General features: G+C 40.8%; 1 protein-coding gene across 6 annotated transcripts in view; it reads left to right on the top strand.

The window, feature by feature from the left end:
- LOC140495746 (sodium- and chloride-dependent neutral and basic amino acid transporter B(0+)-like) overlaps window positions 1–14,601 on the top strand; it is a 68,897-nt gene that overhangs the window by 50,059 nt on the left and 4,237 nt on the right. For 5 of the 6 annotated variants that reach the window (XM_072594802.1, XM_072594801.1, XM_072594805.1 and 2 more), the window contains 6 exons: window positions 568–796; window positions 1,990–2,115; window positions 6,376–6,494; window positions 7,767–7,866; window positions 12,840–12,949; window positions 13,054–13,224. In XM_072594802.1, the coding sequence (XP_072450903.1) occupies window positions 568–796; window positions 1,990–2,115; window positions 6,376–6,494; window positions 7,767–7,866; window positions 12,840–12,949; window positions 13,054–13,224 (855 nt within the window). Of the gene's footprint in view, window positions 1–567; window positions 797–1,989; window positions 2,116–5,391; window positions 5,878–6,375; window positions 6,495–7,766; window positions 7,867–12,839; window positions 12,950–13,053; window positions 13,225–14,601 lie in introns of those variants that run through there. The other variant, XM_072594806.1, reaches the window with a different exon arrangement.

Below are 14,601 nucleotides of genomic sequence, written 5' to 3'. Positions count from 1 at the left end.
ATGAAGTAGTGAAAGAGGGAACAGGCAAGATTGATTTGGATGAGATGAGAGTTCATAGAATGGAGTGAAACAGAGTGGGGTGAAAAGCAACCCTGAGATTTTTTTGTCACACATTTTGTTTTAACAACTTGTAACAAATTTATTCAAACAACTATTGCATAATTAATCAATCTTTGCATCGAAAATTAATAATGGCGTTATGGTTATCAGTCACACAGTGACTTAGTAGCATGTCAATAAGCAACCACAATTATTAAAAAGTGTTGCTGTGGAAAAAAAACCAGTAAGAGTCCACTACACCACAGTAATGAAACTGGGTCTTCACTTTTCACATGACGGGGAAAGTAATAATGTTCGAAGGCAGGATTTACCATTAAATGTTTGGCCAGGAAACAAACTGATGGCTCTAATATTCAATGGAGATGATTTTTATTGATAAAAGAAGCTTCTGTCTCTCCCCTCATTGTGACCTGTGCTGCTAACAAAGTTCTTGTTTGTCAATGTAATCGTTGAATGAGTTCAAGTAAAATCTCCAACTGCTCATTTATTCTATCTCCTATTTACTAGGTTTGGAAAGATGCTGCAACACAAATTTTCTTTTCTATCGCTGTATCAATGGGAGGCTTAACAGCACTTTCATCTTATAACAAATTCCACAACAACTGTTACGCAGATACCTTCATTGTCTGTGTTGCTAATTGTGCTACGAGTGTGTATGCTGGATTTGTCATTTTTTCTGTCCTTGGACACATGGCTCATGTACAGGACAAGCCCGTTTCAGAAGTTGCACAATCAGGTAAATGAGATCTGTTTGATAGATCTGAAATTATAATTCATCTGGGCTGCAGGTGCAATTATCAATCATTGGGATCCAGAGCAGTAATCCTGGTGAAAAATGACTTCGCATTCTGAAATTCTACACATGAAGTAGTGGTTGTATTATGTCAGGTTGATGTTGGTGGATGATTCATAAACTGGAAGGTTTGAAGTGGGCACAAATAGATCTGTTGTTCAGCTTTCTCCTTTAATTGCAAGGACTTTGAATCTTCACGACATACACTATCACAGTACAATTGATTCACGTTATAAGTACACAATATAGTGTAGGACGTTGAATTTTCGGTGATGTTGCCAATCTGCTACCACAACATTTGTGGGAGATACTTGTGTCACAGCAGAAAGAGCAAAAGACTCGGTAAGTTTTTTTTGTCTTTCGTAATCACTGAATATCTCAACACACTTCACTTCAAGTGATTCATTATATATAAAGTTGCTTTCATTATGTAAGAAATGTGGTTGTCAATTTTCTCACAACAAGCTTCCACAAATGGCACAATGATAATGACCAGATTTTGTGATGTTGATTGAAGGATAAATACTCGCTAACATTGACCACATTGTAATCTATGGGTTTAGGTTCTATACTGACTGGAATCAGGTGGATCTCACTGACTATGAGGTTCTTGATTGGGGTTGTTAACCTGGCCCAGTCAGTAAAGGCTTGGCTGACCAATGTCAGCAGGAGATTAGAACCTCCTCAGTTGAGGACGGACTCCGAGCTGGCTGGCCACAGCCAGTGTACTGTGCACAAGTAAATAAAGAGTGACTTGGTGATGGGCACTAGCCTCTATGAAGTTATTTCAGGCTCCATCCTTGCGTGCCTGTTCTAGAGACTTCACTATAAAAACCAAAACTTAGTGTAAATGGATCCCTGCCTATTTTCTACCCATTAGAAAAGCAATCTGCTCCAAGAGTCATGCATAATTGAATTCTAACTGCAGGAAATGGAAACAACCTAATTGTCTAGTCTGACATTGCTCAGCTTGAAGAATTAACAAAATATTCACAAAGCAGATACTCAGAAAAATAAAGTTGATTTTGACAATTGGGATTACAATTTAATTATTTAATTATATATATATAGTATTATATATCAGTTTACCACAAAACTCCATTAATTTTACTGTACTAATTGTACCTATTGTTTAGGTATTGGTTTGGCTTTTGTTGTCTACCCAGAGGCCCTTGCCCAGTTACCATGGGCACCTTTATGGTCCATTTTATTTTTCTTCATGCTGCTTACTCTAGGATTGGACAGTCAGTTCGCAAACTTTGGTAAGTGTCTTTATAATCCAAATTAATCAAACTTAAAGGCATTTTTTTCTAATTCTCTCATATAGTTGTTTCATGTGATTTTATTCTCTCATCCCATGAAAAAAAAGTTAAAAATATATAAGGCATTGTAAATACCTAGTTTATTAATGTGTAGATTTTAGAAATATTGAAAGTTGTGTTCGGAGGAACGGATTTTTTTAAAATGTAGTTAACCGTCTGATGGAGAAGCTGGTTAAAAATCACCAAGATGATTAAAAATCAATGAGTGTTTCAAATGTTCACCTTACAAAGTCAAACTTGTTTGAGGGAAAATCTGAAATATTAAATTCTTGGTCTATCCAAAACATCCATCGTTGTTCATTCTGTTCTCAGATCAATTCAAGCCAAAAGCAACTTGTAAATAAAGGAGTTTGTGGATGGATACAGTAATTCTGAAGAGTACAATTTTATCCATTAGAAAGATAAATTATTTATATGGGTCACTGGATAAAAGGATTGCTTTCAAAGTTAAAAAGTATTCGGTTTACATTTCAGCCTGGCATATTCCAAAGTATGTCACATTGCTATGGAAATGGGCTCTAGGGTTAAGAAGGTGTGTTTATTTCAATTTATTTGTGTGTTTGCTCACAGAAAACATTCACTAGCCAGCTTCTTCAGCAATTTAAGAAAGCAGAGAAAGATAGAGTCTTTCAGGAGCTGAAAAGCAGTTGTGGGACCAGAGCTATACAAGAACTTTGGAAGCAGATTAGGAGAACACAGTGTATATCTGTCCATACACAGCACATAGAGCATAGAGACTATTAGGAACCAGGCATGTTCCTGATTCACTAGGCAGCAGTGCAATGGAATCCCAAGTTGAGTTGAGAAATCTACAATCGGGAGGTTTTAGAAAAAAAGCTGAAGTCACTTAGCCAAATGCTAATGGAAGGATCCTCATGATATCTCATAGTTCACATGATACCTGGAATATTGAGAAATCAAAGTGAATTGCTAAAAAATCATGATATGCCTCGATTTAATCCCAGAAGCAGCAAATGAACTTGTAAGATTCTCTTGCAATGTTTGAGGAAACTCTTTGTTCTTAAACCTAAATTGTTAAGTCCGTAGTTTTTGTTTTGTTTATTCTGTTTCATTTTCCTCTTACATATGGCAAAGCTTTCTTGAATTCAAACTGGGTTCCCAGTGGCTTCTGCATCATTGAGGTGGTCCTAGCACCGACTCATGGCACCTGCAGCAGAGGAGAGTTTGGTTTCCCAGTGGCATCTGTGACTAGCACAGATTCATGGCAGTGATGGTGGGAGGGGAGTTCAGGCCCAGTATGAGATCCAGCAGCATCAACAGTGGCTACTTCGGTGTTGTGGGCCTGAAGGGGACTCATGGCAGTGATGGAGTCAATTTTGGGCTGGTGCGATAACAGGCGGATTTGATGACACTTGTCTTGGCAAGGTCCAGGGAGGACTCATAGTGGTGAGAGCACTGGTGGAAATAAGATGGTACTGAAGAGTGACAACTTTCATTCCAGTGGTACTGGAGCAGAGAAGGTGACTCGTGTCTGACCACCAGGCCCATGATGGAGGACTTAACAAGAAGGACTGTAAAGTTGGACACTTCCTCTATTTCCTAATTTTTCTGCTTTTATATTCTTTATCTTGGTTTATTTTTGTGTGTTTTAGATGATGCTGGAGTGTAGAAACACTATACAACACTTTTCACTATATTTGTAACAAGATACATGTAACAATAAATAATATAAATGGAATTTTGAGGGATTGCTTTTCCTTCACTGAACTACTTTGGGCTGTTCAAATTTCTCCCTAAATGTTCACAATCTCTTTAGAGATTGTAACAATGGTGAGGAAGCACATTTGATGATATTTGCTTATCCACATCTTCAGATTCCCCTGTTCATTCCCCTCCCATGGTGCAAAAGCTGTAGCTACCCATGATAGGAGGCAACCTCAGTCTTCCAGTCACTCTGGGATTGCTGCTGGGAATATTGCCTCTCTCTCTGAAACCTTTTTGCAGTGAGTGAATGCAACTTTCTTCCACCTATGTCTCTCCTAATCTTGTTTGATATGAAATCTAGAAAAGACCATCAGGTGAATAAAAAATATTTCAGCCTCTTGATCTGACCTGTTGGTCTGACCTTCCACCATCTCTGAGGATGGGGTGTTTGTGCAGCCACTTCCTCCATCTAGTTGTTTACTTGCTGACTGCATTCATGACTGAATGTGTCAGAACTGCAGAGCTTTGACTTGATCCCTTGGCTGTAGGATCACTTAACCCTATCTATGGAATGTTTCTTCCGCTCATTAACATGTACTTAATCATTTGCTGTAGCCTTACCAGGTTTGACACCTCTTTCAGGACTGGTGCTGCTGCTGGCATGCTTTCTTGAACTCCCTATTTTACTAGGATTGGTCCTCTGCCTTGATAATGCTGGTAGAGTGAGTGAAACATTGAGTCATGAAATCATAGGGTAGCATGCTGGCACGGTGGTTAGCCTGCAGCCTCACAATGCCAGGGACTGGGTTTTGATTCCAGCCTCTGGCGACTGTCTATGTGTAGTTTGCACATTCACCCCATGTCTGCGTGGATTTCCTCTGAGTGCTCCTGTTTCCTCCCACAGTCCAAAGGTGTGCAAGTTATGTGGATTGGCCATGCCAAATTGTCCTGTAGTATCCAGAATGTGCAAGCTAGGTGGGTTACCCATGGGGAGTACAGGTGTAAAATTGCTAGGGTAGGAGGTGGATCTGCATGGGATGCTTTTTAGAGAGTCAGTGTGGACTTGCTGGGCTGAATGACCTTTTCTATAGCATATGGATTCTATTCTTTACCTACCTATTGTAGTTGAATACACTTCCACCTCCAAGTTTGCTGATAACAATACCACAGTTGGACGGATATCTAACAACGACAAATCAAGATACAGAGGAGAGATAGAGGGCTTAGTGACTTGGTTCATTGAGAACAACCTTTCTCTCAACATTAGAAAAACTAAAGAACTGATCATTGACTTCAGGAAGAAAGGAGGAGAATATCTCCCCCCCCCCCCCCCCCCCCCCACCGCCTCCGTCTACATCAAAGGGACTGAGAATGGGAGGATGGAAAGCATCAACTTCCTCGGGGTGACAATAATCAAAAATGTGTCCTAGACGGTCAAGAAGGCATAATAACACCTCTTCTTCCTCAGGCGGCTCAGGAAATTTGGCATTTCCATAAGGATCCTCACCAACATCTAAAAATGCATCATTGAAACTTTCCTTGTGTAAACAGTGTCCAGGTATGGCAACTGCTCTGCCCAGGACCGTAAGAAACTACAGAAGATGGTGTGCACAGCCCAGACCATCATGGAAGCCAACCTTCCATTCACGGACTCCGTTTACATGGCTCACTGCTGCAGAAAAACTGCCAACATCATCAAGGAAAACATCGATAATGATCTCCTACAACCTCTTCCATCAGGCAGAAGATACAGAAGCCTGAATACACACACACACCAGCAGGTTCAAGAACCGCTTTTATCAGGCCATTATTTGATTGATGAATGGACTCTCTAGCCTCAAATAACACTGACCTTGCTAACGTTGCTCTCGCCTAGTGCACGCCCTGTGCAATGTAACCTGTATGCTTCTGCCTTAGTCTTGTTGATCTGTACATCCTTGCTTACTATGATCTGCCTTTACTGCTCGTAAGCAAAGCTTTTCACTGTACTCCAGTACACATGAGAATAAATACATCAAATTCTATTAGTGCTAAAGATTTACAATGCCTACATTTTTTTTTAGTAATTTATCTAGTTTTTATTCACTAGATCTGATCTTAGCCTGATACTATTTGATGAAGGTGTCTTTGTTGTAGACTTTTGAGACAACAATGACTGTTGTTGTCACTTTTTCCAATGACTATCTGAGACAGATGCATCTGTGACAGGTTGATTGGCAAGGATAAGGTCTATGTTTTCCTCTTGTGGGTTCTCTCTCCATCTGCTGCAGGCCCAGTGTAACAGATACACCCCTCGAGATTTGCCTAGTTCAGTTAGTAATGGTGTTACTCTCACTGATGAACACTGAAGTCCTCCACCTGAATACATTCTAAACCCTTGCATCCTCAGTACTTCTAAGTAGCATTCAACATGAAGGGGTAGTAATTCATCAGCTGAGGGAGGATTCCTGATGGTAAATTTTGCAGCAAAGAGTGTGTTTCTGTGTAAACTATCAATAAAGTTCTGATTTCAATTCACTTCCTTCCTATCATCAGAAACAATTATAACAGTCATGCAGGACCAGTTCCCCAAGTTTCTACGATCAAGGCGCCTTTCTCTGACAACTGCTGTTTGTATGATATTTTATTTCCTCAGCCTTTTATTTGTAACACAGGTATGTTGTCATTCAATGATTTGTGATATTTCTGCCTGTGTAATTACTTAGAAATCTATGAGGTCAAAATTTCACTGCATTGAGTAATAAAAAGAACCTGGTATGTTTGTCATATATTTTTCCCTGTTTATTTAATGTAATGCAGTGATAGTTTGGAAATGTCTCTCTGTTGCTCAACACAGAGCCTGATTATAGCTGGGACTTGGCTTTATTAACACCATGCAACGATGCCTGAACTGCTGTGCTCTTCTAGCACCACTAATCCAGTATTTGGTTTTCAGCATCTGCAGTCATTGTTTTTACTTTATTAACACCATGCAAATCAGACTTGCATTGTGTACATTTTAAATCAGCAGGATATTGTCTAATAATTCCCTTTGTGTCATTTAGTAAATTTCCATCTCACTTTCAGTTTGGCTCAGTTTATAAAGCTCTTGCCTTTAGGTCAAAAGATATTTGTGAATCCCCATCAAAAAATAGATAGGCTGATGTGCCACAATAGTGACTCAGGGGAGTCTGGCATTGTCAGATATGGCTATTCTTTAGATGAACCACCAAACTAAGGACCATAGCCCATTGAAACCAGGAAATCCAGGATCTTAATGTGTTTTAAATGCAGAAGGTAACTTAGACATGCAGGTAGATTTGATTTGGTTTGACTTATTGTCATGTGTATGTTGTTTCAAAATACAGTGAAAAGCATTGTATAGTGTTGCTGCTCTCCATTTTAATGGTTCCACAGACATATGGTCACCTGAAAAAAAATTCTCACATTTCCTTCTTAAAGAGACCTCTTAATCTTAAATTGTGCCTCCTACTTCTGGTTTATCTAAGAATGGGAAAGCAACCACCTCACCAAAACCTCTCTTATTTGTCTCATTAAGATCAACTTCTTGTCTTCAAAACTCCAATGGGTATAGGCCCATCCCGTACCACATCTATCAAAATGATAACCCCAATCTCCATGCATCGCAGGATTTAGTCAAACAGGGCATAAGTGCTGAGATCACTGACCTGTGCTGTTTACTGACTGGGAGCGTTGGGTGTTAAGACAGGGAGGAAGATTATGTGATGGAAGGTTGCTGAGTATGTAGACATAATTGTCAATGGTCATTCTTTGGCAACCTCACAGGTGGAACATACATGATAGCAATTGTACTGAATATTTCTGCTCAGGGTGATGTCTCTTGTTTTGGCAATTTGTCATATAATCTAGAAAGTTAGAATATTTTCTTCATGTGGTACCTTTCCTAATTGTTCATTTCTCATTAGGCTGGGATTTACTGGATAACTTTATTTGACCATTACTGCATTGGATGGGTTCTCATTGTATCAGCCCTACTGGAACAGATGGGTCTAAGCTGGATCTATGGTAAATGTATCAAGAAAAGTATTAAAATAAAATGAAGTAATTAAATAGAGCAGGTTTACACAAGGAAAGTTTTCCACTTGCTGTTTGATATTAAGTTTGAGAATACAAAAGTTCTCCTTCATTATCAAATTATCAAATATCTCTCCTTGTAGTTCCAGAAGCCAACATGAGAGAGGCAGTGCCTCCACCCATTGCAAAACAGTAAATTCTGGACATATTCAGCAGGTCAGACAGCATTTGTATCGAGAAACAGAGTAATCATACTGCAGGACATGATGATCCTTTATCAATGCCTTTTGCATCTTTCACTCGTGGTATATTTGGTCTTAGAGTCATAGAGATGTACAGCACGGAAACAGACCCTTCGGTCCAACCTGTCCATGCCGACCAGATATCCCAACCCAATCTAGTCCCACCTGCCACACCCGGCCCATATCCTTCCAAACCCTCCCTATTCATATACCCATCCAAATGCCTCTTAAATGTTGCAATTGTACCCCAGCCTCCACGTCTTGTTGAGTCATGCTTGGTTTTTAACAGAGAAAATGGTCTGACTGGCATTTTCTTGTTAACTTCTGCTCGAAACTTTGTTCAAACATCTTCACCCCAGATTGTACAGCTGTTTGCCAGTTGAGTTCCCCTTTCTGCCGATTCTCAAGGTAGTTGGACCCTGATGACCTGTCACTCTGAGTTAAGAGTAGCCTGGGATACTTCTGCATTCTAGGCATCAACCAACTTCATTTGTAGCATCTTCCTTGGTACACCATGGTATTAAAGTGGTGACTGACACAATGTCTAGATGACCAAAGGCTTCCCTTACTTTCAGCATCGGACTGAGGTTTATGTCAGCTCATTTTGTTAGCAATGTTCTCATGTTTCTCTCCAGAGAGGGGAGGCATTTGGAAGGAGATGATTTATTTGGCTCAGCCACATGTCTGGCAATGAATCTGAAGATGAAAAGGGATGATATTTCAGCTGCAGAAGGAACTGTACCACTTTGGATGGCAGAGGAATATCCAGATATCTCTTAAAATTAGTTGATTTAACATGGAATATGGAATTTATTATACAGCAGCATCTTTGCCTCACTCAGCTCTTTATGACACTTCCCAAACACCACACAGCAGTTGGTTAAATCAGTCCACACCAGGACAGCACAAAGATGGAGCGCAAGTGAAGCCAGAAAAGCAAGTATTTGCAAAACCATCATTTAATCCAGACTCTAACCTAAATATCTACAAACTGAAGCAACCATCTTTGTGAACCCCTGTGTGATGAATGAGTTTTCTTGATTCTTCGCGATGGTGCCCCAGTTCATTACCAGCTGTACTACATACAGGCTGCTCACCCTTATGTCCTTTGCCTGGAATGACTTTGGCAGGATTTCTCTGACCACCTAAGACTGTGAGAACCTTGACATCACAGGTTCCCCTGGACAGTAGCAGGAGTGCCATCTGTCGCTGCAACACTGAGTTTTTGTGTGTCAATGGCAGAGCGGCAATGAGGAGGATGACCTCATTGAGTGCCCTGAGACATATCTGAATGGCTGCTCACATCCGACCCCTCCTCCCCCCAAGCCTCCCGCCCGTCACTCTGGTTCTGGGCACTGCTGCTCAGGTACAAGGCAGGTCAGAGTGCATGATGCATGTCCCATCAGTAAACTGCTGAGCTTGGCTCTCCTTGACAGTCTCTCAATGGAAACAGCTATCCCTTCTGCAGGGTGACCAATTGTAGCTCTCATAGAGTGCATGGACTCTTTCACTCTCTGTGCCAACACTCCACCTTAGAATCCCTGCTACATTTCCACATATCTGGTGCTGTACATGCAGAAGCTTTCAGTTGACATTTGACTTCAAAGGGTCTTTTTCAATCAGGTGCTCAGTACCTAGTTTGGTTCCAGCCCTTCCCAGAATGTCAGAGACCTGAATGATTTCAGCCTCCAACAATGGAGCTTGCAGCTATGATTTGCTTGCAGTGCTGACCTGTCTTTACCCACTGAGCTTGGTCGATCTACCCTGGTGCGAGTGGCTGCATAAGAACAAGCACCCTCCTCCTCATCAGATGAGAAGTGTCGAGTGTCTGCAGCTGCTGAGGGAACAGTCAAAGATTTATGAATAAGTGATTTCTTTTTCAATGTAGCTGCACACATGCCATTGTCAACATATAGTTCATAACTGAGAAAAATAATCCAATCTGCATCTTTATAATACGAGTAAAATTGTAAAATGACTAAGGTGCTGCTTTATCATAAAACATTACAGCGCAGTACAGGCCCTTTGGCCCTCGATGTTATGCCGACCTGTGGCACTAATTTGAAACTCATCTATCCTACACTATTCCATTTTCATGTTTATCCAATAATCACTTAAATGCCCTTAAAGTTGGTGAGTCTCCTGTTGTAGGCAGTGTGTTCCATGTCCCTACTACTCTCTGAGTAAAGAAACTACCTCTGACATTTGTCCTATATCTATCACCCCTCAAGTTAAAGCAATGTACCCTCATGTTAGCCATCACCATCCAAGATAAAAGGCACTCACTGTCGACCCTATCTAACCCTCTGATTATATTTTATGTCTCAATTAAGTCACCTCTCAACCTTCTTCTCTCTAACAAAAACAGTCTCAAGTCCCTCAGCCTTTCCTCATAAGACCTTCCCTCCATACCAGGCAACATCCTAGTAAATCTCTTCTGAACCCTTTTCAAAGCTTCCACATCTTTCCTATAATGCAGTGACCAGAACTGTTTGCAATACTCCAAGTGCGGCCGCACCAGAGTTTTGTAGCATGATCTCGTGGCTCCAAAACACAATCCCTCTACCAACGAAAGCATACACCATATGCCTTCTTAACAACCCTATCAACCTGGGTGGCAACTTTTGGCAATCTATGTGCATGGACACCTAGATCTCTCTGCTCATCTACACTACCAAAATCTTCCCATTCGCCCAATACTCTTTATTCCCATTGCTCCTTCCAAAGTGAATCACCTAACACTTTTCCGCATTAAACTCGATTTGCCACCTGTCAACCCAGCTCTGTAGCTTATTTGTGTCTGTAACATCCTTCAGTGCTATCCATAACTGCACCGACCTGAGTGTCATCTGCAAATTTACTAACTCATGTTTCTACGCTTTCATTGAGGTCATTTATAAAAATGACAAACAACAGTGGCCCCAAAATGGATCCTAGCAGTGCACCACGAGTAACCAAACTCCAGGATGAACATTTCCCATCAACCACCACCCTCTGTCTTCTGTTAGCTAGCCAATTTCTGATCCAAACTGCTATATCACCCTCAATCCCATGCCTCTGTGGTATGTGCAATAGCCTACGGTGGGTAACCTTATCGAATGCCTTACTGAAATCCATACACATCACATCAATCACTTTATTCTCATCCACATGTTTGGCCACCTTCTCAAAGAACTCAATACGGGTTTGTGAGGCACAGCCCACTCTTTACAAAACCGAGTTGACTATCCCTCATCAACTTATTCATTCCTAGATGATTATAAATCCTCTCTCTTATAACCTTTTCCAACACTTTACCCACAACCAAAGTAAGACTCACTGGTCTATAATTACCAGGGTTGCCTCTACTCCCCTTCTTGAATAAGGGGACAACATTTGCTATCCTCTAGTCTTCTGGCACTATTCCTGTAGACAAAGATGACACAAAGATCAAAGCCAAAGACTCTGCAATCTCATGCTTGGCTTCCCAGAGAAGCCTAGGATAAATCCCATCCAGCCCAGGCGACTTATTTATTTTCACATTTTCCAGAATTGCTCACATCACCTCCTTGTGAACTTCATCCCGTCTAGTCTGGTAGCTTGTATCTCAGTGTTCTCCTCAATGACGTTGTTTTTTTCCAGTATGAGTACTGATAAAAATTATTCATTTCGCACTTCCCCTATCTCCTCTGACTCTACACACACCTTATCATACTATCCTTGATTGGCCCTAACCTTTCCCTAGTCATTCTTTTATTCCTGATATACCTATCGAAAACTTTAGGGTTTTCCTTGGTCCTACCTGCCAACAACTTCTCATGCCCCTCCTGGCTCTTCTTAGCTCTCTCTTTAGGTCTTTCCTGGCTAACTTGTAACTCTCAAGCGCACTAACTGAGCCTTCACATCTCATCCTAACATAAGACTTCTTCCTCTTGACAAGAGATTCAACTTCTTTAGTAAACCATGGCTCTGTCACTCAACCACTTCCTCCCTGCCTGACAGGTACATACTTATCAAGGATAGCCAGTAGCTGTTCCTTGAATAAGCTCCACATTTCAATTGTGCCCATCCCCTGCAATTCCATTCTCCATCTGATGCATCCTTAATATTGTCTAATCGCATTGTAATTGCCTTTCCTCCAGCAATAACACTTGCCCTGCGATATATGCCTATCCCTTTCCATCGTTAAAGTAAACATAACTGAATTATGGTCACTATCACCAAAGTGCTCATCTACCTCTAAATCTAACACCTGGCCAGGTTCATTACCCAGTACCAAATCCAATGTGCAATTGCCCCTTGCTGGCTTGTCTACATACTGTGTCAGGAAATTATCCTGCACATTGGAAAAAAAAGACCCATCTAAAGCACTTGAACTATAGTATTTCCAGTCAATGTTTAGGAAGTTAAAATATCCCATAACAACTACCCTGTTACTCTTACTCCAATCCAGAATGATCTTTGCTAACTTTCCTTTACATCTCTGGAACTATTTGGAGGCCTATAGAAAACACCCAACAGGGTGACCTCTCCTTTCCTGTTTCTATCCATCAGAACTTTAGACCAAAACACATTGAGACATTAGGATATAATTTTCTCATCCTACCTGAAGTCCTGAGTGATATCTTCTCTGGTTTAACTGTTCCTTACCTCCACCCAGTATAAGATGAACTTCAACACGAAACAAGCTGAAGGCAGGACAGATTGAGTGATGGTGTCTCTCTGCTTCCTTGTTGTATACAGGGATTAACAGATTCATCAAGGACATTGAGATGATGATTGGGGAAAGGACTTGGCTCTTCTGGCTGTGGTGGAGAGCCTGCTGGTTTTTTATTACCCCGTGTTTGATGGCGGTAAGGAGACGTTACATTCTTTAGAGACTTGAATGGAAAGTAATCAAGCTTCAGACAATCTCTCGTTCTCTTTCTGATCTTGTTCTATGCGTTCATTTTGTTAGGTAATCTTCATCTGGTCCTTAGCAACATTCACCCCACCAACATACGGACTTGTCGAATATCCTGGCTGGGCAACAGCACTGGGATGGTGTATGATAGTCTTCAGTATTATGTGGATTCCCATTGTAGCAGTATGGAAAGTAGTTCAAGCTGAGGGCTCCACCTTGTGCCAGGTAGAGTTACACCTTCATAAATTTTAAAGGTGATGTAAGATGATTTCTGAAGTATTCCGAGCGCCCAAAGTATCTTCAATGAAAGTTCATTAGAAAGTTAGAAAGGTATGACGATGCTCTCATTTGAAAAGTCTTGTTATTCCAGTCTTGTTTTTTTTTTCGAGAAGGATCGTAAACACATTGGTTGCAATGTGTCTGGTTTGTATAGGTTTTAGGGCCAATTTGATTATAGCTAACCGATACTGCCTGAGGAAAAGGCTTTCAAGTTTAAAAAAAAACTTGTACAATGAAAGGGGAGTGGCCAGTTCTCCGAGCTCAGCTTTCCTCTGGTTTGTTTTGATTTTAGCAAGCTGTTTTGTTTATAGCTGCTGTTCAAGTCTTAGTTGGGAACCCAAAGAAGATACTGGACCCAAGGAAACGGCTCCATGCTGATTCTCTCTCTCTTATTCTCTCGCTCTCTCGATCTCTCTCTGACTCTCTCTCACTCTCTCGCTCCAATCTCTGACATCTCTTGTGTAAGAGCCTGTGTTTAATTTTACCTTTTCACCAAGGGAACTTGCAGCATCCCAACATTATGGAATGTTGCAAGTATTTGGAACAGTATCATTAAGTTGGGATAGTCCATAAGGTTTTCGGATAGGTTACGTTATTCTGTATCCTGTTCTCTTTTTGCCTGTGTGTTATTTGGTAATTTGTAAATAAATTCTGTTTTGTTTAAAACCAAGGGGTTTTGACCAGCTGCATCACTCCTGGAGTATCCACTTCACACCTGCTTAAAACAACAAGAAACATTAGGGTCTGGGCAACCTTCTTGAAATATTTTGAGGGGATCTGGCCTGGTCCATAACAAAGGCACTATACAGGTGGGAGATGGCCATGATGGGAAATCTTTTTTTCTCAAATTCTGGTTGTCTGCCACAAAGTGGAGTATTTTAGAGGCAGTGCCTTAAACCCTTAGAATGTTTTGACTTTCATAAAACTTTCTGATAAGTTTGAATCAGTAGAAAAGATGAATGTCTATTCCCATAACTGCTTGAAATGTAAATGTAACAAAAAATATTGACTCCCCTCAAGCACATTTCCACAGAGACATCCACAAGAGTTACATTCTTCAGACCAACTATGCACTTTGGCTATTTCAGGGGATTTTACTCCACATGGAGACTGGAAAAGCCTGATGGCCTAGGTTAGCCTAAATGAAATGTTCGTTGAATGGTTTCAGGGTACTTTCTTCAAACATCACAATCTGCAGCTAGCCAGAGAGCAAACTATGCTGCAGAAGGTGTTATGCAATGAGATGGAATTAGTCATTAACATCAGCATAAATGTTCCTCCAGGTAGCAGAATCATCATTTGATTGAATCTTGAATTAAGTTT

This window comes from Chiloscyllium punctatum, chromosome 25 (genome assembly GCF_047496795.1).
Source record: "Chiloscyllium punctatum isolate Juve2018m chromosome 25, sChiPun1.3, whole genome shotgun sequence".
Classification (NCBI taxonomy): domain Eukaryota; kingdom Metazoa; phylum Chordata; class Chondrichthyes; order Orectolobiformes; family Hemiscylliidae; genus Chiloscyllium; species Chiloscyllium punctatum.
Note: the sequence above shows the minus strand (reverse complement) of the source record. Positions and strands in the feature narration are given on the sequence as shown.